General features: G+C 43.6%; 1 protein-coding gene across 2 annotated transcripts; it reads right to left on the bottom strand.

The window, feature by feature from the left end:
• Window positions 1-1,711: 1,711 nt before the first annotated feature.
• On the bottom strand, window positions 1,712-25,323 carry mrtfba (myocardin related transcription factor Ba). 2 transcript variants are annotated; one of them, XM_063481536.1, is made up of 17 exons: window positions 25,170-25,323; window positions 20,229-20,310; window positions 18,554-18,798; window positions 12,775-12,840; window positions 12,556-12,611; window positions 12,377-12,452; window positions 12,010-12,171; window positions 11,708-11,871; window positions 11,490-11,618; window positions 11,141-11,388; window positions 10,388-10,559; window positions 7,866-8,888; window positions 7,576-7,683; window positions 7,303-7,452; window positions 7,072-7,206; window positions 6,835-6,895; window positions 1,712-5,606 (listed from the first exon to the last, which is right to left on the bottom strand). In XM_063481536.1, the coding sequence occupies exons 3-17, from the start codon at window positions 18,714-18,716 to the stop codon at window positions 5,107-5,109; spliced, it is 3,213 nt and encodes a 1,070-aa protein (XP_063337606.1). In that variant the 5' UTR covers window positions 18,717-18,798; window positions 20,229-20,310; window positions 25,170-25,323; the 3' UTR covers window positions 1,712-5,106. The 2 variants fall into 2 exon arrangements, with proteins under 2 accessions (XP_063337606.1, XP_063337607.1); XM_063481537.1 differs by lacking the exon at window positions 25,170-25,323 and adding an exon at window positions 25,024-25,073.
• Window positions 25,324-25,591: the final 268 nt, after the last annotated feature.

Here is a 25,591-nt window from a genome sequence, read left to right on the forward strand (position 1 = left end):
TCCCTCTGGGTACTCCGGCTTCCTCCCACCGTCTAAAGACAGGCAGTTTGTGGGGATAGGTTAATTGATTAGTCTATATTGCCCATAGGTGTGAATGTGAGAGCGAATGGTTATCTGTGTCTCTATGTGTTAGCCCTGTGACAGACTGGCGACCTGTCCAGGGTGTACCCCGCCTCTCGCCCTATGACAACTGGGATAGGCTCCAGCACCCCCCGCGACCCTGAAAAGGATAAGCAGAAGCGAATGGATGGATGGATAGCTACACTGGATCACCACTGGAAAGGTTCATGATTGAACCATAAGAAAGAGACTGAGCAAAAATGGAATCCACTGCTGAACAAAACGGAAAGAAAGGCTTCATCAAACGTTTTGATGATCCCCAAGACTTTTGATGAAAAGATTCTCAGGATTGATGAGACAGAAGATTGGAGTCCCATTACATCTGGTGTAAAACCATCACAGCATTTCATAAAACATCAAACCAACAGTCAAGCATGGAGGTGTTGTGTGATGGTCTGGGGCTGCTTTGGGACCTGGATGACTTGCTGTAAGTGACGGAACCATGAATTCTGCTCCCAGGAGAATATCCCTCCATTAGTTTGTGCCCTGAAGCCTAAGCAGACTTTGGTTTATGCAGCAGGACAATCGTAAATAAACCAGTAAGTCCACCTCTGAACGGCTCAAATTACTAGTAAGGACTCAAATCCAACTGACATACTTTGTAATGATCATAAAGAGGACATTAATGTTCAAAAATGTTCAAATATGGCTGAATAACAACAACTGTTCAAAGAAGAGTGGGCCAAAATTCCTCCACAGCGATGTGAAAGATTCATTGATTACAAACGCTTTACTGCATTTCTTGCTGCCAAGTGTGGCACAACCAGTCATTAGGTTTAGGGGTAATACTTTTTCACACAGGGCCAGGTAGGTTTGGATAACTTTTTATACCTTAATAAATTAAATAATCTTCTAAAAACTGAACTTTCTATTTAGTTGGGTTATCTTCCTTGAATATTAAAATCTGTTTTTATGATCTGGAGCATGAAGTGTGAGAAATATACAAAAAAATTAAGGAAGTAAAAATACTTTTTATTGACGACACTATATATAATACTGTATATTGACAAAGCTGACCATCTGTGTGCGTTTTCGTAATTGTTACTCTTGATGCAAACAAATGCACTCACCATCCACTTTGATACACCTGTACAACTGCTTGTTAAGATATAGGAGATTTAATCGGCCAATCACATTGCAGAAACCCAATGCATTTAGCCAAACACATTTGGGGGAAAAAAAAAAACTGCTGAAGTTTAACCTCAGCACCAGAATGAGTTAGTAAGGTGTATTAAATGAGTGTGACGTAGTTGTTGGTGCCAGACAGGCTGATCTGAGTATCTGACAAACTGCTGATGAGCTGGGATTTTCCCCACACAACCATTATTAGTGTTTACAGACAAAATATTTTTCCAATACAGAGAAAGTATCCACTGAGCGTCAGTTCTCTGGGTAAAATGCATTGACGTCATTTAAATGTCACAAAGCTCAAACAGGCTCTCTAAACATGACAGAGGTTACTGTCCTCAAACGGCCTTCACAGTCAGCAGATCTCAGTCCAACAGAGCATCTTTGGGACGTGATGTAGAGTCAAATAGTTCAGATAATGTCAACAAATCTCAACATGGACCAAGAGGTTTTCACAGTACACCAATTTTTTATTGACACATAAAAGCATACAGTACTTATATACATCTTTTTGAGTATTTACAAAATAGAGAGCCCATGGATGTTACACATGTATAAAAATATGCATTACATCTATATAAATATGTACACAATGTGCAAAACATATGGCGTTACAAACAACAAGAGGCATGGCATGGGAGGCGGCGATAAAGAGAGGGGACTGGAACTACTAACAATGCGAAGCCTTTGTTTTTAACCTTTCAGCGTCAATCTGCGATTGAGGATGGAGCCTCTCAGTGCCTCATTTGTAAATTAAATATCCTCCACAGAGCTTTGTTCCACCAACAAATATACAGTGTTCACAGGATGATAAACATAGCAGGTGAATAAAGAGAGCAGGAGCAGGCAGCTGAAGTCTAACAAGCAAACGGCAATGTTCAGAAAACCTGCAGGAATTCTTCCACGAGAAAAATGAGTCCCGACACATCCCTCCCTCCCCCTCCGGGATAACGAAGTGCGTCTGAACTGTATTACTCTGTAGTAAAGGCTCTTACACGAATAAAATCAAGGCAGGATCTGACATACAGTACAGCATACGTCGAGGGAGAGCAGCTATTATTGCTTTTAGCTGTCCTTGCCTGGGCCAGTCAGCAGCCACAATAGCGAGCTGGGAGTTGTGTCGCATCACAAACGTGTGGATTTACTGCAGCAAAGAGATTTATGTTTATCTGATATGAAAGATTTTGTCTTAGAAAAAAACCAAAAATATACACATAAAACAAGATTAAATGTTTAATCTTTTACTTTTATTCTACAAAGAGAAAAGAGATACAAAAAAATAAAAAATGAGAGTGAGAAATGTAATAATGTTTCACTGCCTTTTTGGCAACAACGTATCGGACGTGACAGCCTTTAACGCTGACAATCAAAAGGAGGAGAAACGCGGTGAACATGAATCAGCCAGTGACTTTCACCGTACATCTTACTCGTCGAAGTGCGCTCCACAAAGCGGAGGTAAACGAGAGAACGAGCTCATCTCTGAAGGAGCGTGGGCTTGACGAGAGTTTGTTAAAACAAGCTGAAAGACGAAACAGCAGAAGCTGAGAAGAAAGTGTGTGCAGCATTTGGCGTTTCGCTTTTCGTTTGGGATCCAAGCACATCTGCGAGTCCTGGCCTGATCAGGTGATACAATGTGGGACCGCAGCAGGAAGAGAGTCCGCTCCGGCCTCCACATCACTGCTTTTACAGGCAAAAAAAATCTAAACATTTTTGCCTAATTTGCTAGTTTTTTTTTTCCCCTGTTTCTGTTACCCTGAAGTATCAACAGCTGCTGTTGACGATGTGCCGTGAAGCCACAAAAGAAGTGAAACATCGCCCTCTAGTGCCTACGACCATAATAACAGGATAAAGTGGTTAAAATGTAAACGTGATTTCACTGACTGATATAAAAAGAACATTAAAAAAAGTCTTATAATATAAAAAAGTCCCACACAGTTACACTGCATCTGTCCCAAAAACATAAACAAATACAAAGAATTAATATTCAGGTGAGTGAACTTTGATGCCTTCAATTAAAAGGCCGCCTTCACTGACTACTTCCTGCTGTGCATCACACTGTAAAGGTGTCTGCGTTTCTCTTTTTTTAAAAACTTTACTCCAAATGAACGACACAGATAAAAGAAAAACAGTAAAACAGTCATCGGGAGCCTTACAAAGAGACAAATTTGGAATATGCAAAGCAGGTTGCAAATGATTGGACTTGGGAGATGTTTTGCAAATTCCTTTAGACAACTTCAGGGTGGCAGCTGAGTTTGAAGCAGCCAGAGACCAAACGCGAGTACGATCATGCACACGGAGACACGGCTGTACATGCAAGAGACTGAAAGACAAAGACAAACAAACACAGTCACACACACACACAGACACAGACAGGCATGCTTCTCTCACACACTGCCCGGAAACTGACTTTGTCTACAAGCCACAGCAGCTGATGTATCGCCCTTAAACCAGCGGAATATTATTTTAGAGTATTCAGATTCCTCCAATCAGCAGTCGATCCCGTATTGAAAAGGCTTGTGAACCAAAGCAACCCATCTCTTTTTAAAAAACTAGAGCAATTTCCTCTCCTGTCTCACACACACACACACACACACACACACAAAGTGCAGGCATACTGCGGGACACCCAGATTTAAAGCTCAAAGACATCTTCCGATAACTGGCAGCACACCTATTACAGATGTGTGTCTGCAAATTGATACTTGTTCCCTTTCCCGTTTCGCTAATCAGAAGAAGAACGAAAAAAAAAGCTGCCAACTTTTTTTTTAGAGTCAAGTCCCACTTTTTGATATTGTTAAAAGTACATTCACAATACGCGACTTGGACAACTGCAGTATCTGCGCAGCCAGTGGCAACGTGATCTTATGTCACAGTTGTGACGATCGCCTTGGATATGCAGCGTTCACATTTCCTTGTTCTGAGGTCAGCAAGGCGCGTCGTCAGATTTGTGCGCCTCTTTAGTGCATAGCTCTCACGTCGATGGGAGGAGCCGCCGCCTCCTCCTCTCGTCGTGTTGTTCTTTAGAGTCATTGGTTGATCAGCTTGACTGACGGGAGTCAGGAGAAAACAGTCACATCTGTTACAAACAAATCACGGACCAGTGTGAACAGAGGCTCGACTTCATTCAGACATTCCTTCACACCTCAGTCTGGCAGCTAGCTGAGTGTATAACCCCAGGCTTAGCATCGGGTGCGTCGTTATAGAGAATCAAGTCTCCTTTTACTTTAGTCTGAGCCTCCAGTCATGTTGTAATCACCAGATTTTCTAACCCTGCATGTGACAGCACTCACGAGTGTAATTCATATCAGACCTTCAGGAACTGTCTGACACGTTGATCTATCACGATGAGTAAAACAGACGCAGTTTTCCTCTACCTCTACTAGAAATGATCCCCTCAGCTCAGTTTTCTTAGTGTGGTTTAAACTCTATTTACAAACAGTCTGTTCTTCCATTCAGCATTTGGCTCTGTCTCCTTGGCTCTGTTTATGATTGCTAAAATCATGACATCAGACACTAAAAAGTCTATTCTGATTAAAAATCCCTTTATTGCAGCGCAGCGTGACCGCAGTCACCTTTCGGCGGACGCTTTCCTGGCCACTGAGTCGTTACGGGACTCTCTCCTAAAGCTGTGCAAACTCCTGCTGTAGTTCTGCTTGGATCAGCCTCTCTTCCTCTAGAGTAGTGGGAATATTACAGATGGTATGGATGTACTGGTAGAGTGGTATGGCACGTAAAAGCCATGTTTTCTCCTTTTATGTATTATTATTACTATTCTTTTTTTATTTAAAATCTCTAAAGCTTTCCCTTCATCCATCCATCCATCTTTCACACTTCTCCATCTTCATCATCAAAGCCTCCATCAGTCCCAGTGCAGGTCATGTGTATCCAGGAAGTCCGTTGGGATCCCCAGTGGTGTAAGCATCCCGCCAGGACCCGGCGGCATGGTGAGGTCCAGCCACTCCATGTTGTCCAGGGCCGGGTCTGACAGGCCCATGTTGAGTGAGGACGGGGGCGAGGAGGAATCGCAGAAAGACAGCTCTGACGTGTCCATGGGTGAGAAGGGCTGCTGGTCCATGAGCTGGGCCTGCAGCTCCTCCATCAGGCCCTGCGTGCGAGGGTCTGACGCAGACGGCGTCTCGGCCAGCGTCCCCTCTAGAAAGGCTTCCAGCTGATTGTCCGTGGCCAGGGACGAGAGACTGGGCAAGCACGGGTTCACAAGTGTGGAAGGAGGGGCTACCTGGACCTGCGGGGGCCGTCTGGACAGGACGGTGTTGACTGGAAGGGTGGTGATGCTGGCTGTGACAGGGAGTGTCTTGGGGTGAGACACCGGTGAGTTCTGCTGGATAAACGGAGTGATTTCTGCAGGCGGGAAAACAAAGATCAAATAAGGATGCAGATTAAAAACTGACATATTTAAACACGTTAGTTTGTCCACAGTGGATCTAAAAAAAGAACTCATTTATAAAGTGATCTTACATCGTATCAGTTTTTAAACAGAGTTCAGGCTGTAGAAATAAATCACATCCTTTAAGATCAGCTCAGGTAACCAATTATGAGGCTTACTTATGGGTCAATAACTTTCGGGCTACTGCTCATGAAAAAACAGCCATTTCAAAGGATGAATTTCCTTCTTTGATCATTGATCAGCTCGTGTGCTTTAAGTTATCGTCTTATTGCATCAACCAATCTCCCCTAAGCTTCAGGATACGGACTCTTTCCCTGATCTCTCCCTCAAATTACAGTTTTAAATGATTTGTTCCTTTAATGCTCACAAAGCATCCACACACTCATGTAGCAAAGCAGCACCGAGCCTTTGCCCCTCTGAAAACATGAGCGCTTCGCAGTTAAAAGAGTAACATGTGACTCTCACATGTCACACAACTTTGTTCTGGAGTTGTCAGCTTTGAACACTTGTACAGAGTTTTTAGTTGGACACACCAACAAAGATTTCAGAGAAGTTATGGAGGTCGGTGTGGCTGTGTTAGTGCTCTCTTTTAGTTCTTCTTCACTTCTTTCAAGATTGTGTGTCACTCTCTTTGTGCCCACTCACAAGCAGAATAGCAGTGGTGCTTTGTGAAGTGGATTTTTAGGGATGTGCATCTCTAATTTATTGAGGAGGTTTATTTTTAAAGGAGGAAAGCCTCCACGAACGCCCCTTCTAATCTCGTCTCATTAACCTTAAAAACAACTCCTAGAAGCTTTTATAGAAGTCGCTGTCATGGTGAATTCAGAGATTCTCTCGCTTTTTATTAGTCTACAGTGTGAGGATGATCGGAGCATTTTATGACTCATCAATGCAGAAAAAGTCAAATTCACATTTCCAAATTACTTGAGTAAAAGTAACCCCTTTTGGCAGTCTGCGGTTTACACGGTACGTGTTCTCTGTCATACATAATATCCAAAAGGCTGATATCAGATCAGCCGCAATCAGCTCGAATCTGCCAATTTAAAATGCGTGCTATCAAACTGACATCAAATCTGCCCACACAGCAGCTTATTCACTGTTTCTCTGACACTTGGGGCTTTTTAAACTTCTTCACACTGAACAGAACGTTTTGCTTTGCACCGTCAGTGTGCACCAACTTACCTCCGCTCTCTATAAGGATGTCAAACAGGTCGTCCATTTGCTGGCTGGTTGCTGTGGGAACCTGAAAAGACATTTAAGGACGTTAAGAGACTCGACGCTGTAATCAAAAACGAAAAAGCTGCTCAAGGCTGGAAAAACTGGAAGTATACGCCTACGTTTTTTATGCTTCTCTGTACTCTGCACACATCAGTTTCAGTAGTGTGTGTGTGTGTCAGCTGTGGCTTGTTTTCATCTAACCTGTGAAACGTTGTTGATGTGAAGACTGCGGCTCTGTTTGATGGCCTCCTCATAGCGGGGAGGCTCTCTGGTCTTAGGAGGCTGGGGAACCAGGGAGGTGGGCTGGAAGATGAAGGTGGGCTGAGGAGAGGAAGGCTGCAAAGATGACAGAGAAAAGATCGAGTCAGATAGAGAAATATGTGAAGATCTGAAGAGTTTAGTTCAGAAAAATGCTGAATTCCTTATAGACACCTTATTGAGGGGCCCGTTGGAGATTTGATGGTTGGGTGATGCTCGTGGAGAGAGCTTATTCTCTGGGGAGCTCCTCAAAAAGCAGTGGGGATTCATCTCAGGTCTACTCTGGTTCTCCAAGCCAGCAGTGTTATTGCACATAGTCAGAGTCTGCCAAGACATGAGAGAGTCTGACATCAGACCACTGTGCATCACGGGTCTTTGTGGCTTTTGTATAGAGCTATAGAGAATAATTACTAATCTAACTGGAACTACTAATGAGACGTGACTCACTTGTAGCAGCGGCTGCTGGCTGGGTGCCATCTCCACCTTGGTGGTCTGCAGCTGAGGGACTGAGGAATGGACCAGGCCTGGGTTTGAGACTGTGGCCTGGAGAACAGGCTAGTGCAGAGGAAAGACATGCGAGATTTTAAGACCTTAACTTTACAGAGGATGAGTCGAGATGGTTCTTTCTAGGTTTTATATTAAGATTATCATTAATAATGCCAAGATGAGTTTATAGTAGATCAACACGCGCTTACTCTGTGACACCCTCTGCCATGCTACGCCACTGGCTCACTCACCTGCAGGCTGACGGTGGTGCTTGGCAGCTGGATTGCAGTAGCGTTGTTGGGCAGTGACACTGGAAGGAGGATCTGTGTTCCAGCTTGGCCAGTTGCTGTCAACAAAGTCTGAGGCTGACCCAACACCTGGGAAACACCACCCGAGTGGCTGATGAAGAACTGCTGCAGGCTGGGGGGTGCGGGCTGGGACTGTGGCTGGGCTCGGAGTTTGGGACTTTTCTGGGACTGCGAGAGGAGCTGTGGGCTGCTGGTTACTTGAGGCTGACCTGGGGCCTGGATTTGTGTGATGAGCTTGGTTTGGGTCTGCAGCGGCTTGCCAGAAGAAACAGTCACATCCTCCAACTTCACCACACCTGCCACAGGTGCTGAGAGTGCCTGTGAACCCAGGATTGAGCTTGGGATGGCAGCAGCAGTCGATGAACAATTTGACAGGACTGCACCTTCGACTTTCACCAGGTTAGAGTTGAGGACAGGAGGAACAGAGTTCACAGCAGCTCCTGGAGCGATCTTGGGGGACATAGAGGCAGAGTCACCCTGACCTCTCTTCTCCACTTCCAGTTGCATCTTCAGCTCCTCCACCAGCTTCTGCTCCTGCTCCAGCTTCCTCATCAGCTCTTCTATCTGCCGCTCCTTCTCGTGGAGCCTTCTGTCCTTTTCCTCTGGGACTTTGAAAGACGGTGAGGACTGTGGCCCTACCGAGGTCAGCATTTGAATTTCAGACAGACCCTCAGACATCCCTACATCCTGCTGGAGGGTGGAGAGATCAAAAGGAACAGGTGAGACAGGCGGCGTAGAGCTCATGCTCTCTGGAGCCACCTGCTGGACTGGGACTACAGCAGGTGTGGTAGTTGTGGTAACCTCCATGGGGATGGCAGATAGGGTAGTAGCGGCAGGAGTGGGAATGCTGGCAGCAGCAGTGGTGCTGGGATTGTCCTGGAAAGGCTTCAGTCTTTCTATCAGATCCGTCTTTGTTCCCGACACTGGGAGGCCACGAAGCTTCAGCTCTAGTTTCAGCTCGGCCACCTGGGAAGACAAAAGGAGGATCACGTCAGCATCAGATTTTAGACTTTAGTAGTCTATTTTTACAGGAGCAGTTCACTCTCTTTGGAAATGTGCTCATTTTATTGCCAAGAATTAGAAGAGAAAACAAAGATTAACATAATTCACGTGTGTTTGTTAAATTTGTAGCTGGAGACAGCAGATGGTTGGCTTTGCATTAAGACGCAGAAAACTTTGGAAACATGTTGGCTGTGCTTCAAGGGACAACAATCCACCAAACAGCATGTCTAAAGCACATCATATCTTGCATGACTCATGCGATGATCCATCATAAAACCAACAAATACCAGCCACAAGCGCCCGACTTCATACGTGCTGCAGTTTTCAGGCTTTATGCGAAGACACGCTGCTTCATGTTGGAGTTTCTGATTTAGTGCACAGGCATCATAGTGGCATTAATCTTCTCTAATAACACTGTAATAAAGCAAATACCACACTTCAGCACATTTCTGAATGCTTAGCTTTAGGATAGGCAGTTGAAACACACAAAGGATTGTGTTTTTGTTGTTGTTCTACTTCTTCTGTTCTCTGGCAAAATGAAAGGTTTCCACCAGAAAGGTTAAGTGTAGTTTTCTCATTTTAGAAACATTATATGTTGGACTTCTTTATTATTATTTTTTTAAGATTTATTGAAAAATGACAAAACATAATGGGAGTGTGGCGACAGCGTAACTGAATGCTGGACTTGATCGATGGAGTTTTGCCTACCCCACTACAATCATAGTTGTGAGTCGTGGACAGCAAAGATTTCACTCTTTTCACTTGTGTGCAGACACAGAGGGTGAGAGACACCGATGGGTTTACTTTCACCTCCATGGATTATGCCACAGTCACACAGGGCGATGGACGATTTACCAGACTGTAGTTAGTCAGTGGACGCATCAACGCTGTAGTTACTGAGTCAGCAGAGCACAACTTTACACACTTTGTGCATCGGCACTCTGCAACTTTACATGATGTCAAGTTTTTAAAGATTCAACAAAGATCGCACCCACAGGAGCTGCCAAGCAAACCCATGTCAGGAAGCTCACGGTGCACCGTTTTTGTGCTGATGTTAATGCCAGAGGAGGGTAGGACTTCCTCTGCCAAGCAAGCCAGACTTTTACATCTGCTCTGTAACTTTACATGGTCTGACACTTTGTGGCTGAGCCGCTGTGCTTTCCACTGAAAATATGATTGTGGAATATCTAGGAGGAAATTTCAGGAGAAGACTTGTTGCAGGGTTGCATCTTATTATAGCAAAACACTTCAATTCAGTCAGTTCTTTAGAAGGCCCAGTTTTTTCACAAACATTTATAAAGGCTAAATGCATAACTAGGTGACACCTGCAGCAATGGGACTGAAAAAAAATGAATTCAAAGATTAAGGAGTAGTCGCCCAGTACTTTTGTCTATGTTATTTTTCTCTGGGTCAGTTAAACAGAAATTTCCAAAGTGCCTATGAATGTGATTTTGAACAAATACCTTCATCTCTTCCAGGTTGGCAGGCAGGACACCGGGTTTGCGGTTGGACAGCGAGTTGTTTGGCCGGGCCAATGCTGTAGGCAGAGCAGCAGGGGGAGGTGCAGTGGGCAAAGACACCACAATAGAAGTTGGCAGTGTACTCCCACCGTTATTCTGACCCTCTGCCACAGGTCTGCAGCAGAGAGGGGGGGGGGAAGACAAACAAAGATGAGGTGATTGTTTTTTTAAGGAAATCATTTCTGAATTACAGGAATATGAAACAAAAAAAGAGGAAGTGGAGGTGGGAGAGAGGGACGGTGTTGTTATAGAGACAAGAAAGGCAGAAAGAGGAAAACAAGGAGAGGAAATCGGTTCAAACAGCCCATCCATCCTGTTCCTCTTGCCTCACTAACAACGCCAGTCAACCAAATCACAGGCCAACAGCGATTTCAAAGACAGCTTCGCTACGCCGCTGCTGCCAAGACTTTCACGAAAACAGCAGCTGGTTCATCAACATCCTGTTAGTTATTAATATGATTAGGCACAAGCCTGTTATTGGCGCTGATGGCCCTCTGTGTTGTTGAAAACAACAATATTTGGCTTTGTTTCATGATTAAAAATCAAATGTCAAGCACGTCAAACTAGTTTAGAAACACAAAAAATAGAAAGAAACCCGTCTGAAGTACAGGTAGAAATAAAACAGCAGAATAACACTGGTTTTAATGTTTACACGGGGGGGGGGGCTAGTATTTGTAATTTGCTTTGCACACATACTTGAGCGGTGCTGGTAATATAGTTTGGTAGTTGTAATGCTGCTGCTGCTGGCTGAGGATCTGCAGCTGGAGAAACAGCTGCTGTTGCTGCAGTAACCGGGCGTATGAGGAGTCCATAGGTGCTTCGCTGGCCTCCTGCTTCTGGTCTGGGGGAACATACTGGTGGTACTTGAGCTTTTTCACCCTCGGCTTCGGCTCCTTGCCCTTCTTACTGCGACTCTTCTCTGAGGGAGCTTTCTGCTGACTTTGCTTTGGTGGAAGCAAACGTGGAGGGAAAAAGTATTAACATGTGTTAAACTCAACAACAGTCAGAGAAAAGCAGAAAATGGAAACAGATGCGTTGTGCTTACTTTCACCAGTGTTGGGGCTGGTTTTGGAGGTACAACTGTAGCGACTGGATGAGTGAGGGTGACAGCTGGGTGGCTGGCAGGCGGCTCATTGGTGGCGATTACTCTCATGAAGTCTGTTGTTGGGAGGGGCTGCAAAGAAATAATGGGTGGAGGGGGACACACTTAAAACCTCCAATCTCACTGTCGTTAAATAACAACAGTCTGGGCCTCCAGCTGACCTGCAGGATGGTGCTGGGCAGTGCTACTGGAGAGGGCGTCTCTGGTGCTCTGCTCTCCACCGGTGAGGGCGCAGAGCTCTGGGACTCCTGGCTGGCCGGTTGCTCCGGGGACAAAGCGTCGTTGCTGTCTTCCTCAAGAACCTTTGGATAATTCACCTGGCCCACTGAAAGATGATAAAAGATTTGTAATTTTTACTATTATTCAAAGGATCAAACAAAGACATCTTTTTGTACAGATGAATTTAAACGTAAACTAAAATCATGTATAAAGAGGATCAGCATCACTGTGTCTCTGTTCTCACCGATGATGGCTTGTTTAACGCTGGAATCCACCGGCAAAATGTTTTTCTCCACCAGCTCCATTGGGCCTGGTCGCTGGGCGATCTTCTCGTTGAGGTTGTCCGCTAGTCGGGCTCTCTTCAGCTTCATCTGAGTGGCCTGTAGTGAAGGTTCTGCTCCGGTCTCTGGGGATGACAATAAAAATTGTTACACAATCAGTCATAAATCAAATCAGCTAAATGCTCTAACATCAAGTTAAAAATACATCCTTTCTTGCTTAGATATGACATCAGTCTTTCTATTTCAACACTTTAAAGCACCACAGGAAACAATACTTAAAGCCTTGTTAAAAAAAAGTTTGTGCATTGTGAAATAGACAATTATTAGAACCTTGCAGGATGTGCATCCTGACCAGCTCTGCTCTTTCTGGACGACTGCGGATCTTATGTTTGAGAAAATTCTCAGTCTGGAGAGGAAGGCAGACACAGATCAATAAATTATTTAAATTTTACTGTTACCAACAACAACTCAAGTTTACATTTATGTAGTTTTTTTCCCCAAAAACTTACCCGGGCTCTCTCCAAGCTGCGAATCTGCCCGTGGAAAGCTGCCGGACTCTTCAAAGCTGCAATACAAAACATTTTCATCAATCTACTTTATTCACAAATTATTATCATCATTTTTTTAAATGTCTCCTGAGTTATTAGTATAAACCAGGGTACCACTATGTTATTATTTCCCACCCACGCCACAATACCTTCCAGCGGGTGGCTGTTGCAGTTACTCACGTGGCATAATGCCCTGGTCCACCAGCTGCTCCCGGGTTCGCCTCTGCTGGAGTCTCAGCTGCAGCACTGAAAGCAAACATGGAAAAGCAAATTTAACTGCTATGTAGAGAAAAAGATGAGAAATCTTGCTTAATAAGAACTACGAAAGCGGGGAAATAAAATAGGGAAGAAAAGCACAGAAAACTCAAAAGATGACGAGAAAAATTTCTCACTAATGCAACTCATAGCATACTCATCGTGCTGACGTTACGCATATTTTCATGTTTAGGATGACTGCGCAGACTTTCACGCTAAATGCTCTGCAGCTGATCACATCTTTACAAACGGGGTTAAACAAGGAGGTGCACGCTAGCGTGGCGAGTCTCTCCCAGGTATTATCATTCTGGCGTTTTAGGCTGTTGAACCAAAGACCCTGTTATTGTTTTGTTACTTCACTCCTCAAATCTCCCTGGTAAGACTCCAATAGTGACTGTAACAGTCGCTGCTGAGGGATGGGAGGCAATAAAAATTCCCCTGTCATAACTCATCACTGACAGCCTGCAGTGTGAAGATCTAAAGCACAGCTATCTCTTAGTTAAACAAAGACACAGACAAAAACACTCACGACTCAATACACAACATTTTGTTCAAATGTTCTAAACTACATGAAAAATCATGGACAGGAATATTAATAATGGAATCATGTGTTTAAAGATATTCTATCAACCATTTATTCACCTTTGTTTAAAAGCTGAAAGCCAGTCACATCCTCTTGACCACAGAGTAATAAGACCATCCAAAGAGCTTGTCCTCCCACAGTGGTATGTTTATGTTACAGAGCCTTTAACCCCTCCTCCACCTCTACTCACACTACTCCCATTTTCACTGAAACCAATTTGAGATGAGTTTGTTTGCCTCGTCTGTATCGTCGACACATCATATAAGACGTAAAAGTGTTTTTGTAAGACTGCACTCAACACTAATGAAGAAGAACGGAGCGCGAAACAGGAGGCTGGAAGAAAATGTTAAAAATAAAAAATAAAAGTTGTTTTTTTTTTTTTTTAAATGTAAAAGCACAGAAAACAAAGTTAAATGCAGAGAGTGCAAAGCATTGCTGCTGCTTCATTACAAGCATTTAAATGCCGCATACGGGGGCTGTGATGTCATCACTGAACGGCGCAGTTTTAGAGCGCGGAGCGTTGATACCTCGTTTATGCTGCTGTTTGTACAGTAATGTTTATGTTAGCTTACCTGTAGGTAGCTTCTCAGAATGATGTTTGCTAAGCCAACACGATTTCAGTTTTGTTAGCTAATGAGTGAAATATGATAGTAAACCATTAAACAGGGACACCTGAAAAGAATCTGCACCTCTCAAATAGCTGAAGTCACGACAGATAGCATTGTTATCAGCAGCTGGGGACATCGTCTCAAAGATAAGAGCAGGCCTCACTCCAGAGCACGTCCAATGAATCATCTGTAAACTTTGGAAACTTGTTATTTTGGACTGGAAAATAAAATCTTTTTGATTGAATTGGAAGCTTTATTTGAGCTTATAGACGGCAGCCATTTTTACTTTCCTATTTGCACATAATCTTTTGCTTAAATACTATGAAGACTTTAATTTGTATTAAATAAAAATATTAGCCATTTCATTTTTATTCTGACGGTCTTATCGAGCAATGTTAAAAACACAGCTGATTATTTAAAAATTCATGTTTCCTGGGTCATTATTTGAATTTGCTGTGAGACGAGACAACAGGGTGATTTCACAGGTGGGCAGACTTCAGCAGGTGGAGCCTGGAACACGAGGTTTGCCCAAAGGTAGCAGAGATAAGAGTTATTGAGATGACCGTCGACTAATTGAAGAAAATTTGCAGATTAGTTGGAGCCCTAGACCAGACTGCACTAGTTCCTTAGAGTTTCAAAGCAAAAAAATCAAGTTGCTGACTCAGCACTGCCAGACACTGAACGTAAAAAGGCAGCAACAACTGCATGCTCAGCAGAAATTGCTTCTCTCAGAAACACCAGCACACAGCTTTAATGGGATTTCATTAAGAGACAGTCACACAGGGACGTATACACTGAGTGGGAGTTGCAAATGCCCACAGGTTAAGCACCGGGCACAAGTACAGTCACTTCTGTATTCACAGGAAGGGACACGTCAAAATTACTGTGAAATACAAACTCCTACGACACAACAGGAAACAGCTGCCTCACCAATATTTTGTCTTTCCCATCTGTTTACCGCCTAATCGTTTTCATAACTGATGCTCATTTTACAGACGAAACTGGCATTAAAGGCACCGCAGCTCCGGTCAAACATTTACAGAAATCATTGCCGATTCAAAAAAAATCAGCAACGTGGACTCTCACTGCGCTCTGTAAACACTGCGAGCGAGGTTTCGGTGGAGGCATGTATGCTTAAGGTGATTCAGTTAAGACTTCCAGTAAACAACATTGTCCCCGAATTCCTCCGGGAAACGGCGCTCAGACTGACAAACACAAGATGACCTGTGACCTCAGCAGTGTGAAGGGAAACTGTGGATGATATGAATGAGGCGTTTATGCGCACACACAGAAATAAGGAAGTAAAAGAAACGAATGGTGTTAAACCAGTACCAGTACCACACACAATATATATTAGAGATTATGTGTAAGCAGGCTGACGCCAATAAAACTTAGGAAAGAAACACTTTGGAGACACAGCAGCTTTGACCGCCTTTGTAAAGCGTTTGCTTTGCCTGCGCCTTCAGTTCAGCCTCTCTGCTCAGATTTGCTAAACTAAAAGAAATTAAAAGATAACTACTGAAACGTTTAAAACTCAGGACACCTTTTGATTTTAAGCCCTTCTTTAAAGTGTTCCTAATGACGATCTGCAGCAATCAGACACTGAAGGCAAACTCGTGAGATAAGAAGAAATGAGACAGGAAAAAACAGCATGGTTATTGTTAAAATATTTGAATGCTGGACAGTGTAAGTGTTTCAGAGTATGGAGGAAGTGGAGACAACCAGGGTGGAGTAAAAGATAAGGTCTTTATCACAGAGTCCCTGCTAAGTTCCAGTATTCTGTATGAATCAGGCATACTGATTGCTTCCCGGCTGCAGCTCCAAAAATGTGGGATAATTTGCCTTTGCACATTAGACAGGCCTCCTCTCAATAGTTTTTTAAACCCACCTTTGACACCTTGTGAGATGTTTTAATCTTATTTTTGTTCTATTGTCCTTCTCGTTTTACGTCTTTCGTGTATTATTCTGTACAGCACTTCGGTCCTTTGTGGCTGTGTAACAGTGCAGCCTGCTCTGAGTGTCTTTGAGTAGTGTGAGCTGTCCTGAGACAATTAATTGCTCACAGTTGTTAATAATTTCAACAGTAGGGAGATTACACAGCCGCTGGCAGAGGCGCACATTAGCAAACACCCTGACAGCTGCTTAATATGACGATGAAATGAAAAGTGTTGCTGGTGAGCTCAGCAGTTTGTCAAAAGCACTCCTAACCACCGCTGTGTATTTATTTGGACAGTATTAAATGAGTAATGATAACATCCTAATGAAACCCATCATAAATAAAGATTATATACTTTTTACTTGCAGACAGCACGCTTTTTTTCCCTGAGTGACTGCAGGATTTCAGCAAGTATGAAACCACAGCCAACATCCAGGAAGCAGCACAGATGGGACGAGCTAAAGTTTTTACTAGTGTTCAAAGCCTTTGTGTTTCCTTGATAAGGATCAGTAAGAAATACAGATTCTTGTGCAGCACAGCTTTTCCCCTCCCTGTGGGCTTCAAACTATTTTACATGATCTATATATAAGCTTCAATATGTGATCCTAAAAGAGAGAAGTCATTTGTGGAAACGTGGCCTGTATTCATTTCTTTACTTGCTCTCAGTCTGATAAACAATAATTTCATAAAATACTCGATTAAAATCAGTCAGACACGTCCACACCATCTTCTACCAAAACCCTGTACAGGGTGGCAGGACAAACTTCACATCTTAGAAGAGAGCCAGAGATCAATAATAACTACTGATAAACACAGAGTGTGAAAAGGTAACTTAAGAAGAAACACTCAGTGCATTATGGGAAGTCCCCAGCAGCCCAGGCCTTTTTCAGAACAACTAAGGGAGTGTTCAGAGTCACCTGATACAGGCCTAACTATAAGCTTTATCAAAAAAAGTAGAGATGGTGTCTGTTTCCTGTATCCAAACTGGTTCCACAGCAGAGGGCCTGAAATCTGACACTGATTAACACACCGTTACCCTGTTGATCCAAAACTGATATTTCTGAGAGGCTTGTGAGCTGCCCACGTGACAGACCATCCAGCCATGAAACAGTTGTGCATTTCTGTATTACTCATGCTTAGGCACGTCAGCCTGTCATGTGACATTCAAACGGAGACAGAAAAGTTTGTGAGTTGCAAGAGATCAGCCAGCGCTACACTTGGCTAGAGAACACGTGCGATACGCGTCTATCACCCGTTCTGGTCCATTTCTTAAAACTGCGAATTCCAAAAATAAACACCTCAAGTGAGATGGACTTCCTGTTCAGAGAAGTCAGTCACTCAAAGCTAATTATAGGTAGAACTCACAATTTGCAAACATAAAAAGAAAATCAACAGCTTGGTGGAGATTCGTTTTATTCTTATTATTTGTTTGCATATAAACTTCTGCCTACCAACTTCAATTTTTAGGCTACTTCCTTTTCAGACTCCTAATCTTTGTCAAAACAACCTCAAAACCCTTAATCTCCAAACTCCATCCTGCTGATAGTGGTGCTGTAATTCTCCTCCTCTCCCTCCAGACTCTCTGAGCTCGACACAGCTTAAGACTCAGAGCCGTCTGATGGCAGACAGATTAACACCTGCATGATAAAAACCAATATGAGAGGAGGGACTCTGCGGTTGGCAAAGTGCTGTGGAGGGCTCAGAGGGTGGAAAGTATGAGGTATGTTTTCTCACTGGAGGGGAAATGACAAAAGCCGAGATGATGAGTGGGTGCTACTACTGTTGACATTCCACAGAAATTTTCCACCGTCGAACCGTTTCTCTTGCGAACTCCTGCTGCCGTACACGGCAGCGCAGAAATCCTACAGTCACCCAGAACGTGTTAAATCCAGTCTGGAGCAGCTTTGATTAAAACCCACTGCATTTGTTCACTTGCATCTGACGAATTAAGATTTTCTTGGGAATCATGATCAATACCGCAGTGACTGGACTGAATAGCTTAACTGGTCTCCATACGCCAGTCTAAGCCACGATTAGAAGCTGGCGGTGAATCGAACCCGCTCCCAAAGCCTGGTATTTGCATAGCCATCCATCAGTGTCATATTCAGTCCCATGTGGATGCCAAAACAACACTGACACTGTGAGGATTTAGAAGCCGAGCTGGTGGAGGAATCAGGAGTTGAGGACTGAAGCGTGATTGGCTGATTGAGTGGAAGTTAGTGATTGCACATCTTTGTATGTACATTATTGGACAGTGTGTGCGCTATCAACGAATGCAATCTTCAAATACAGTATTTGGCATCTTCAGTTTACATGGTTTCTGCTGATTATATCTACAAAACTATTTTGTCTGTGTTTTATCTGTATGCATGTTTTATCTGTAGCTGATAATAATGCTTGTTATTCTCTAACACCTTAGAGAATAACACAGAAAGAGGGATTTACTCATATCACTTTTCTACGTTTTTCACTCCTTTTTAAATAATGTCACTCAGTTTGTGCTGCAGCAAAGACAGGAAGTGTGGGAAGCCAACAGAGATGACCTGTGGATGTTGTGTGGCAGCAGTGTATCCTCACCATTTTTGCGTTCACTGAGCGGAGGCAGGCTCTGTGTGGGCTGCAGCGACAGCTCCTCCATCTCATGGGTCACAGCCTCGCTCTGGGGACTGGGCACCAGTAGATTTGACATCTCACAATCCCCCTCTGCTCCTAACTGCCTCTGGGAAGCCTGGGGCTCCATCCTGCCTCAGAAGGGGATTGGGGAGGCTCTGAGGCAAGCAACCGACGGGTCACCGTCCCTGTGTGTAATGTCTCCCTGCTACCTGTGTAAGAGCAACAGAAAAGAAGAGATAAAGAGGAGTATCAGTTAAAATCCTTCCTCAACAGGAGGAATGCGTCACTCAACGATACTTTGTGGGCTCCTCGAAAATAACGCTAATTCAGAATAATCAGCATCATCATCCTGTTGGTATGACTGCTTCACCCAACTGGTGAAATGCTAAGGGTGGCATTTCATTTCAGCCATCTGGAACAGCTCAGTCGCAGCCCAAATTATTCATTAAGCCAGCTGGGTTGGCTATTATACTGAATAATCACTTCAAACCGCTGCTCAAGAGAAACAACGCCAATTTGTGCATGAATGTTCCCTCTGTTCCGACAGGCTTCATAATCCGGAGCATGACGTCGTTGTGGTGGTTTCGAACGGAGGGAACGGAAACATTTTGGGGAGCAACACAAACAGTTTAGTATCCATGGCGTCCCAACAGTCTGCTCGGTCTGAGCCATTTATCGCTCTCCAACAGCACCCAAATCTATCCATTCCTGGACCTAAGCACTCTTTAATAACCATCCTGATGTGCTGCTTTTGGCTGAGAAGCACCCTGTTCCTATTGCTGCTTTCTTTTCTCCCCTCAAGTGTCAAAGGCATCACACAGACCACAAAGACTGCAGCACCATAAGACATGCAACAAATGCTTGGACTTGAAATCAGTTGCTCTCGCAGCGCTCCACTACAGTTTTCCTTCAAGATCTGTGCCAGTTTCACAGACCAACATCAAGAGTCTGCAGCTCCATTAATCTGGCATTAAGTACTAACAGGGGAGTCAGTGCCAGTTAACTTGACATTTATTCTCAGTTGGTCCATGTTAACTGCTGCAACCACTACAAAATTCACCCCAGTCGCCAAAACTTTGGTTTCTAATCCATCACCACTCACTGCCTCTTATATGATGATTATGTGCTATTAAAACAACCTGGTTCAGCGATAATTCACGCCTTGAAGTTCAGCAGTGTAACCTCAGTGGCTTTCTGTGGTAAAACTGCAGAAACAGTGTTTCACACAGTGACTGTAGAGGTCAGACATTTTCTAAGAAGGGTGCATGCATCTAAAGAGAGACATAAGCCTACTTTTTTAAGTTAGCAATTTAAATTACCAAGTACTTTGGAACAAAAAGCAACAGGGCGACATACTCCAGTGCATTTCCATCGAGTCTCATCCTCTGGATGGACGACACACTCCTGGACTGGTTATCCCTGCAGTCTGTCCAAAAGACCACACTTCAAAACAAAAACAGCCTTGAAATAGAGAAGTGATCAAGAAAAACGGATGGATGGATACTTGTTCCCACACTACTTGTTAAAACAAATGCAGTTTGTCTGTTAGCTTGCTGGACACAGCTGGGATGCTGATGCAAAGAAAACCCATCGCCTTGGGTGGTAACTGTATATCAGCTGTTGATGGGACCGTTCCTACCTGAGGAAGCAGCAGACAAGGGACGGAGAAAGAAGTCTTGGCTAGTTGCTGTGAAGAGTCACACTAAGCCATTGAGTCGAATCTGGAAGGAGAGAGAAAAACAAACATCATGAGATGTGCATCATTTTTTCCTTTTTTTCAGATGACTCAGTGACACTGGACAGTCAGTGTATAATCCTACACCACATTCAGTGCTAAGCCTGTTTCACTAAAACTCTCTTCTGTTTCTGTCTAGTCATAATGGCTGTTACATTTAAAGAAGAAAAAAAAAAGCAGCAAGCTTTATTTTCCTTTATTTCTGAAAAGCAGTGGCTGAATATTAGTGTGTTTTCAGACCACCAGACCAGAGTTTAAGATAATAGAGGGGCAAGAGAAACCACACTGGGAAACAACTACTTGAACCTAATGAGAAATTCGATCTGCAAAACATGGTGCCACTGTGATGCTGCTTTAAAAGGTGCGGCGAATAAAACAGATGGTAAGCACCACTTCAAAATGCTGCAATGGATGTGGCCGACACTCAAAGCTTCATCTGGGTCTGAAAAATCACGTTCAAAGGTCGCAGGGAAAACATGCACACTATGATCGTCTATACAAAGACAACAGAAACTGCAGCTGTAGTGCAGCATCATACTGCAGTATGAGGCAGAGAACAGGAATCAATCAGCCACACAAAGAAGCTTTTAATCCTCTCTGAGATGTGTGCAAAGTAGATAACTTAATTAGGATAAGACTCGTGCATCAATTCACTGACACTCTGGAAAGATAATAGCCTTGTGCCACATTTCTCATACTGCATGCCCATGTACATACCCGTGCTTCTGTATGGAGTGTTTGTGCAGTGAAAATGATGCTTTTATAAAAGGTATTCTACGTGCATAAATGCTAAAAGTTGGTTATTTTAGCCCATTGCTGTGTGGCTGCTAAGCAGTATGACAAGATCTTAATACAACAACCTTTAGGCACCTGTGTGCCACATCACGTTGCTCAACTCTCCACCATGCAGGGGCCAAACAAACTGATTTTGTGCATTACAGTAAGATTGACAGTTATCTTGTTGATGCGAGTTCCTCCTTAACAGCAGTAACAAATGCAGTTTAGCATATTTTAGCCTGTTCAACAACTTCACTTCAAAAACTTACATCGGTCAGACTATAAAAATGAAGCTAGATGGATTTCGTATCACAAGAGTGAACGGCAGGAGAGAACAGCAGGGCAGCATTCCAGCAGCCAGACCTCAGTGACATGTGCGAGTACATGTTGAGCGAACAAGTGAGTGCGAGAAAGGGGGAAGTGAAAGAGAGAGGAAGGGCCCAACAACTGTCGCAGCTGAAGAGGTTTTGTGGGATAAACACCGGTGGCGCCCCTCGCAGAATCAAAGAGCAGATCCAGATGGCAGGCGCAGCATGTTGCTGTGCCCTCTGTTCTTTTAATGGCACAAGGCAACAAGCGGCGCATTTTTCATCAAAGGGTAATGTGCACAAACACACCTCTAGAAACAAAAGGGTGCTTAACATTAGCGAGTGAGCAGTCGCTACTCATTCATACAGGTAATAGATGTGCCGCACGACTGGCTTCAGCTTCCAGATGCAGAAGCTGCATGTATATTTTACTGTTTATGATTCTGCCCGTGGGCGTGTTACAGACACACAGACCACTGTTCGGTGCAATCACAAACACATAAACAAGGACACCCTTCGCTTCCCTGTCTGCACACATTTGTCATCCAGTTTTCTCTACAGTAATGTGCAAAATAAGATCTTGAGCAACGCCTCACTTCTTTATATCATGATAGGAAAATCGGAAATGGGTGCAGTAATTTATTGAAATGTGTGCAAACACACATGGAAATAGATTATAGGAGGCTAAAACAATTTTTACAATTCCAGTGAGCTTGAAAGTCAATATTTGTTCTACTGCACAGGCCGAACTGTCTTTTTCCAGGAACAGTTCTCCAGGCTTCTTGAAGGACACTCAAAGCTCTTCTTTGGATCCTGCACAAACACTGTACAAACTACGAATGTACAATACATCAGTTTGAGTTAATGCTGGGCTTGCTGATATTTACAGATGGCAGTGGCTGAAAAGATAAACACTTTTCACACGGGAATTCTGAACAATGATGCAAGAACCAGGTTAGCACACCGACTGCAGTCGTCTTCACATGTAGCGCACAACACGGGATGGTCACCTTAAGACAAGTACACGAGGGAGCTGCCTGGGTAAGACATGAGCAGGCGGGAATTCACCGAACAACTACCACTGCCGTGCTCACGTGTACTTTAACTTTGCATTTGTTTTGGACAAAGACCGTTTAATGGTTGACTTGCCTGCATCAGATTTTTCCCTTCTCACACGCAGCACCATTATGCAGTATTTACGAAAGTTCAGGGCTGCAGCGCACATGTGCAAACATCCATTTCAAACCAGTTTAGACATGATTATTGTTACAATGTGTTATTTTGAGGAATTTCCCTTTCAACGACAACAAAAAAAAAAATGCCTGTACAGGGCGATGACGACGAACACAGTCAAGTTAACTTTAAGTATTTGCATAGGTAGGGATGAAGACAGCGAAAGGGGTTTTCAAAGTATTTGGAGCTCAGCCGAGGTACCATGGAAATAACAGCCTATGAATGACTATGCCATCCTTAGATCACTGCGCTTGCTAAACTAGAGCTAAAAACAAATCCTCCTGGTGAGACTTCTGAAAAGTCAAACAGATTTCAGTTTTCAGATGGTGGTTCGGAGGCATTTCTCTACATTATCAATGCTGACTGGAGATGTTAGCACAGTGAGGTGTTCTCAGCTAAAGCCAAACGAGCCACAGAGGATTTTAAGATTAACTAAACTAACACTGGCTTCAGGTTTTATCTGCGTGTGATTATCTGCAGCGTTATAAAGGAAGATCAATTAGGTAATAAGTCAAGTCAACAAAGGTGTCCAGGTTGATGACAGAATGTGGGTGTGCCCGCTGCCTTAGGCTCTTGTTTCTCTTTCACTGCCTTATAAAAAAATAAAATAAAAAACAGGCTACACTCATGCCATGCAGGTGACATAATTTATGGCATTTTACCGGGAACAGTGTCTTGATTGTCTTGAGAGAAAAAGGCCTATATAGAAAAAAAGGACAACATTTCTTAATCAAGAGAGCAGGATTCTAGAGGTAAAACATTTATACAATATTAAAAGCAATGGAAAGTAGTTTACAATCACAATAGTTTTGCAGCCATCGCTGCAGCCACACAGATATGTACCCACAGCAGTTGCAAACATGTCTGAAGAGAAGGTCATGGGCCATCTTACAAATAACCCTGTAGAGAATCCCAGTGATAAGGCAGCCACACACACCCATTCTCTTAAACAGCCTGAGATAACTGAAATTGTGAAACTAGGTCTGAGACCTAGTGTCCACACAGTCTTCATAGAAAAACGCACAGACTGAACATCACCTCCGATGAACTGCCATGTCATGTAGTCCTGTTTAGAACAGGCCTGTTTGGCATGGCACAGCAACAAAAAGAAAATCAAGTACTCTTTTTTTTTCTTTCTTTTTTTTTTTTAAGGTCACAGCATGTTATTCTTCAGTATGAAACCAGCTCAAACACTAGAACAATGTGTAGGGCGTACGTGAGAGCCGCTTTTGAGCAGTTTGAGTCTGCAGATTTCTGAGCTTTCAATAGACCAGGTCTGCAGGACAAAAATGTCTGCTTTTAACCAGAGATAAGACAGGAATTATGTCATCACCCTGCCTCATTCAGTCACAGTCACTGCTCTGCTCTTGTTTCCCACAGACACACATGTGGTGTCGTTTCCTTCCTGGCTGCCTTAGGGGACTTTGCTCAAAAGATCCCCTTCAAAAGAAGGAAAGAAAGAAGAAAGAACCCGTACAAATAGACCAGGTAAGCCACACTAAAAGTTTCAGTGCGGTGACACCTAAGCAAAATTAAAACTGCGACTCGGAGGATTTATAAAAGCCCCTAATTTCCCAGAGCATTGGTCTGCTTCTTTGGCCTGTTCTATTTTGCACGACAAGCACCGCAATACTGGAAACCGCAGTACTGTTGCAAACTAACCCTACACTAAAAGGCAGAAAAAAATAACCTACAGCCTCCGTATATTTCCGTTCCCATGCAACCATATGCACAATGTTTAAGATAACGTGAATAATTCACACTTTACAGTGACACGCTGACTCGACAGAGCCGCCTCTGAATAGACGCTTCCTGCCAGTCTGCATGACTCACACACAGGCTGTTTGGATTTGCTGCACCACAACCTCTAGACATCTTTATTTTACTTCTATTTATTTTTTCACTTCATTAGACTAGGAAGGCTGGAAGAGAACATGCCGGTGTTTCCGTAAGCCAGAAGACTCAGTACACTGCGACAGTATTAGTTGAGAAATTGGCCTGTCGGCTCACTAACACACTGTATGCCATGCCTTGCAATTCAGACAGTATCCGCAGTTAGCTAGAAGGAAATAGCTGAAATAAAAACACACCTTGCACAAACACCATACTCACAAAAGGCTAGTCTGTTTAAGCAGCAATAATAGATTTTCCCGAGGGAGTGTTACTGAGTGAGACGGCTGGGCTGTTATCGCAGCGGCAGAGGCGAGTGGGTGTGGGATAAGCTAAGGCTGACTAGCTACTTTAAATCTGACAGGTGAGTGAGTTACAGACAGCGACGACCATAAAATATAATGAAGCGCTTTCATGACTGTCATTTCTAGGAAAGGGAATAAATACACATCAAGTTACAGCCAAATGACCCTTGTCCATGCTTTCCTTACCAAGCCACGCTCTGCTGTCTAGGTCTGCACATCACGAATGCTCCTCAACAACAACCTCCTTACATTTTCTCCAGTTAGCTCGCTCCAGCTAACATGGGCTAACATGCTAAAAACAAGACAGCGCCGCCCCGGGTTTGTGCTCTTACCGAAATATGACGACTTGAAAAGCGAATCCATCCGAGCCGTGGTCCGCAACGAGGTATCCAAATTGCGTCAACGGAATTATGCTAAGTGTTCAATTTTTATTCGTCTAGCTCTGAGATTGAAGTTTATTTCGCGGACTAAAATGGCTGCGACTGGTCTAGGTTCGGATGCAGAGTGACGTAATGACGTTATCGGACAGGAAGCTCGGGAGAGGTCGGCAGGAGAGGCCAGGGGTGGTCCTCTTCACTGGGCAGCATGGTCACTCCTTAAAAACCGGAATTTCTCCTTCAAAGTACAGACGATTGCAATATCATGGATACGTAATGGAAACATATGTCAACAAGAGCAAAACGAACAAAAAGAAAAAGAAAAAAAACAAACATAAAACGTGACTTTAGTCCTTTGGTATGTTTTGAATATGTTG

Source organism: Pelmatolapia mariae, linkage group LG8, assembly GCF_036321145.2.
Source record: "Pelmatolapia mariae isolate MD_Pm_ZW linkage group LG8, Pm_UMD_F_2, whole genome shotgun sequence".
In the NCBI taxonomy this organism is placed as follows: Eukaryota; Metazoa; Chordata; class Actinopteri; order Cichliformes; family Cichlidae; genus Pelmatolapia; species Pelmatolapia mariae.

What these genes read in the sequence shown, in the direction of transcription:
- mrtfba (XM_063481536.1), bottom strand. Translation starts at nt 18,716, where the DNA reads ATGGAGCCCCAGGCTTCCCAGAGGCAGTTAGGAGCAGAGGGGGATTGT. An exon ending in GGACCAGGGCATTATGCCAC is followed by an intron (nt 12,612 to 12,774) that starts GTGAGTAACTGC and finishes TTTGTATTGCAG; the next exon opens with CTTTGAAGAGTCCGGCAGCT. An exon ending in ATATTACCAGCACCGCTCAA is followed by an intron (nt 10,560 to 11,140) that starts GTATGTGTGCAA and finishes TCTCTGCTGCAG; the next exon opens with ACCTGTGGCAGAGGGTCAGA.